Here is a 4,026-nt window from a genome sequence, read left to right on the forward strand (position 1 = left end):
ATTTAACATTTATTTATTTTTGAAAGAGAGAGAGAGCGCATGCACGCACAAGCAGGGGAGGGGCAGAGAGGAAGATGGAGACACAGATTCCAAAGCAGGTTCCAGGCTCTGAGCTGTCAGCCCAGAGCTCAGTGCAGGGATAAAACTCACAAACTGCGAGATCATGACCTGAGCCAAAGTCAGAATCTCAACCAACTGAGTCACCCAAGTGCCCCTAACAACACCTGATTTTTAAAGTTGTCCATCTTGGGTTGATCTCACCATCGTAGTCACTGGTGTGAGGTAGGTGGAGAGGAGACCTTCCACTTGGCAATGTCAAAAGGGCAAGGTCAAGCAAATAAGTTCAAAAAAATTTATTAATGAAAATATAAGAATATTATTTACAACATCCAGGGTTTCATGGATACATTCCCCTGAGGAGGGGTAAGTAGGGTGTGTCTGAGATATCTAGAGAGGAAACCCAATAAACAAAAGGAAGTTAAGTGGGACTGGACATCAATCAGAATTCAGAAAAATATCTTTCATATGAACCAAAAAATTTCTCACCAAAAAGACATGAATTCTCTATAATACCTACTAAATGGAATAGGATTTTAAGTCTAAACACTTCATTAATTTCCTTCCCCCATTTAAGAGCAGATGTTTGGGAGGAGAAATTACATTCCAATAAATTGAATTCCAAGAATGTAACTTCTTTTCTCCTTGATTTCCAGCTGCACAGCTGGATCCCATTGTGCTCCTCATATGGATGTGTTCAAGCAGAGTGTGGATGACGATTTGGCTGAGATGTTCTAGAAGAACTTAAGTTCAGATGGGTAAGCTCTCCATATGGTCTAAAAGCCACTTTCCAATCCTGAATTTTCATAATTTGTTTTTTCAACATCTTTAGAGTTTGGTCCTCAGAAACTCATGGGCCAGGAAAATAAAACCCAGACATGGGTGAGGGAGTTCATTCTGCTCGGGTTGTCCAGTGATTGGAAGATGCAAGTCTTCCTCTTTGTCCTGGTCCTGACCATGTACTTGGTGACTCTGGTGGGAAATGTTCTCATTCTTCTTCTGATCAGACTGGACAGCAGGCTTCATAACCCCATGTACTTCTTCCTTAGTGTTTTATCCTTTGTGGACCTTTGTTATTCAAACAGTTTTGCCCCACAAATGCTGGCCCACCTGCTCTCAGCCCGGAAGTCCATCCCATTCTACAGCTGTGTGCTCCAGCTCTACATCTCCCTGGGCCTGGGTGGGTCTGAGTTCTTCCTGCTGGGAGCCATGGCCTATGACCGCTATGTGGCTGTGTGCCACCCACTACACTACACAGTCATCATGCATGGACAGCTGTGTCTGGGGCTGGCTGCTGGCTGCTTGGTGGTTGGTTTCACCAATTCACTGATGGAAACAATCATTACCTTCCGGCTTCCCCTGTGTCACAGTGTTATCAATCACTTTGCCTGTGAGACCTTAGCAGTGCTACGGCTAGCCTGTGTGGACGTCTCCTTCAACAAGGTCATGGTGGCCATCTCAGGATTTCTGGTGATCATGCTTCCCTGTTTCCTGGTTCTGTTCTCCTACGTTCGTATAGTTGCTGCCATTCTGAATATTCGTTCTGCTCAGGGACGTAGCAAAGCCTTTGGGACGTGTGCTTCCCACCTCACTGTGGTTTGTATGTGCTTTGGGGCTACCATTTTCACCTACCTGGGGCCACAGTCAGCCTCCTCAGAGGAAGAGGAGAAGATGGTTGCTCTATTCTATGCTCTGGTGGCACCTATGCTGAACCCCATGATCTACAGCTTGAGGAATAAGGAAGTTATGGCTGCTCTCCAAAAGGTTCTAGAGAAATTCTGAGATAAAGAGTAAAGATTATAAGCATTTCTTGTTATCTATCATCAAAACCAAAAAGGAGATCAGCTGAGGTAGACAGGACTCCCATACTTAAACTAAAGTTGACTAATATGCCCTTGCATTTGGAGAAAGCATCCTTCTACCTGAGTAATGAATTTCCTTATATAGGCCAATGCCAGATAATTCACATGTCAGTGATCCACGAGAGGGCCTCTCCTTAGATTGTCTTCTCTCAGGTATCCAGTGGTATTTAGACTTCATCTGCCCATTTTTTATTTTATTAGTATATTAATGTATAAAGAAATGATCTGCAGCTCCATCCAGTAGACCTGGCATGGAATGGATAAAGAGACGAATGCCACCTATGAGGTCTGTTTTACCTGTGGAACAAAATGGAGGATGTCTGTTCTTTCTACATGACAAGACTCCATTTATTTGTAGAACAGCCTTATTTGCCCCAGGATAATTACAAATGGTTTCTTTAACCCTTTCTCAAATGATGTCAGTTTTAGAACTTTCAACACTTAATTTGTGCCTTAATAGAGAGTGTGATATGATATTCTGAAATAAATAATATATGACACAATATTTGTTCACACCAGTATGTTGGCTCTCATCTGCTTTTCAAGAATCAAATCTGCTTGTAATATGCCAAATATCTGTGGCTTCACTACAGTTTTGGTTTCTAATTGTAGCAAAATATATATAAAACATAAAATTTACCAATGTAACCATTTTAAGGGTACAATTCAGTGACATTACTTTCCCAAACATCACTATTATTTCCAAAATTATTCATAGCTGTAGTTTTTTATTTAACTAATTCCCAAGACCTGTTTCCTATAAACTGTTTACAAAATCTCCATACCCATGGAACTCTTATTTTTTAAAAACTAAACTGATGATATGTATATTTAGCTCTGCTAATTGTTATTATTGATTTTCACATGTCACACCAACTCACCAAGAATATTTTGAATCTTGATTCTCAAAGGTATTCTAGGAGTTTACTTTCTGTTTCATAGACATTATAAACAGAAACAGTTATAAAAAGAATTACCAAGTGGTACATTTTAACTAGATATCACTGTGAACCTATTTCCACATTGAAAACCTTTATTGAGCACATTTTGTGTATGCTTTTAAATCTACTTTAAAATAAATTATTCAAGCATATTTTAATCATTTTATCTAGAAGGATATAATAAGGCTTTGTCAAATACCTTTAACTGTTATATTCTGGTCCTTGCCTGCTGTTGCATATAAGTGTGCTAAATTTACATAATAACACTTATTTTTAAAAAACGTTTATTTTGAGAAAGAGAAAGAGAGAGTGAGCAAGGGAAGGGCAGAGAGACAGAGAGAGAGAATCCCAAGCAGGCTCTGCTGACAGCAGAGAGCCCAATGTGGGGCTTGAACTCACAAACTGAGATCATGACTTGAGCTGAAGTTGGATGCTTAACTGACTGAGCCACCCAGGGGCCCCTGCATAATAATAATTCTTGATGATCTGAGCTCCATCTGATATTATCTAAAAGTGGAGTCTATTCTTGTACTTCCTATGCCCGTATCTTGAGCATCCCCAGACATGTTAATATGTAACCTGAAGGTCTTTAGATTGTGCTAAATCCTAGGTCCTCCAGAACCCCTGCAAGGATGGGTGTCAGGTGAAGTAAAAACCTACCTCCCATATCACAACCAATGCCTATGCCTCTAGACTCATCTTTTAGTAACAAAATGTCTTCAGTTTCTCAAGAGCATGTTCTTCAAAGCACAGCTGTGAGATCCCCAGTGAATCTAGTTCCATCTTTTATGCTAGAGCTCTATACATTTCTTGAGGATGAAATAAGGGAGAGGGGAAAGGAGGGAGGGAAAAGACTGGCAAGTGGTCAACCATCGCCTGGAATGATTGAACATGACATTAGTACAGAGTAAGTCGACTATAGTGAAATTGTTTTCCAAGGGAAAATCAAAGACGAAGTCTGGGTATCTGTTTCTGTGACACTGAACATCCCATGGCAGCAAAGACATTCCTCTGACATTCTTTGATGCTCACAGAATGGTCTATCCAGCCTTCCTTGAAGACATCTAGTAAGCAACAGATGCTGTATTAGTTTGCTAGGGCTCCCATAACAAAACATCACAGACAGAGTGGCTTAAGCAACAGAAATTTATTTTCCTGCAGTTTTA

General features: G+C 40.4%; 1 protein-coding gene across 1 annotated transcript; it reads left to right on the forward strand.

Moving 5' to 3' along the window:
- Positions 1–909: 909 nt before the first annotated feature.
- Positions 910–1,839, forward strand: LOC122213581 (olfactory receptor-like protein OLF3). Its single transcript, XM_042927655.1, has one exon. The coding sequence runs from the start codon at positions 910–912 to the stop codon at positions 1,837–1,839; it is 930 nt and encodes a 309-aa protein (XP_042783589.1).
- The last annotated feature ends 2,187 nt before the right edge of the window (positions 1,840–4,026 follow it).

The sequence above is a fragment of the Panthera leo genome, chromosome A2, assembly GCF_018350215.1.
Source record: "Panthera leo isolate Ple1 chromosome A2, P.leo_Ple1_pat1.1, whole genome shotgun sequence".
Lineage (NCBI taxonomy): Eukaryota > Metazoa > Chordata > Mammalia > Carnivora > Felidae > Panthera > Panthera leo.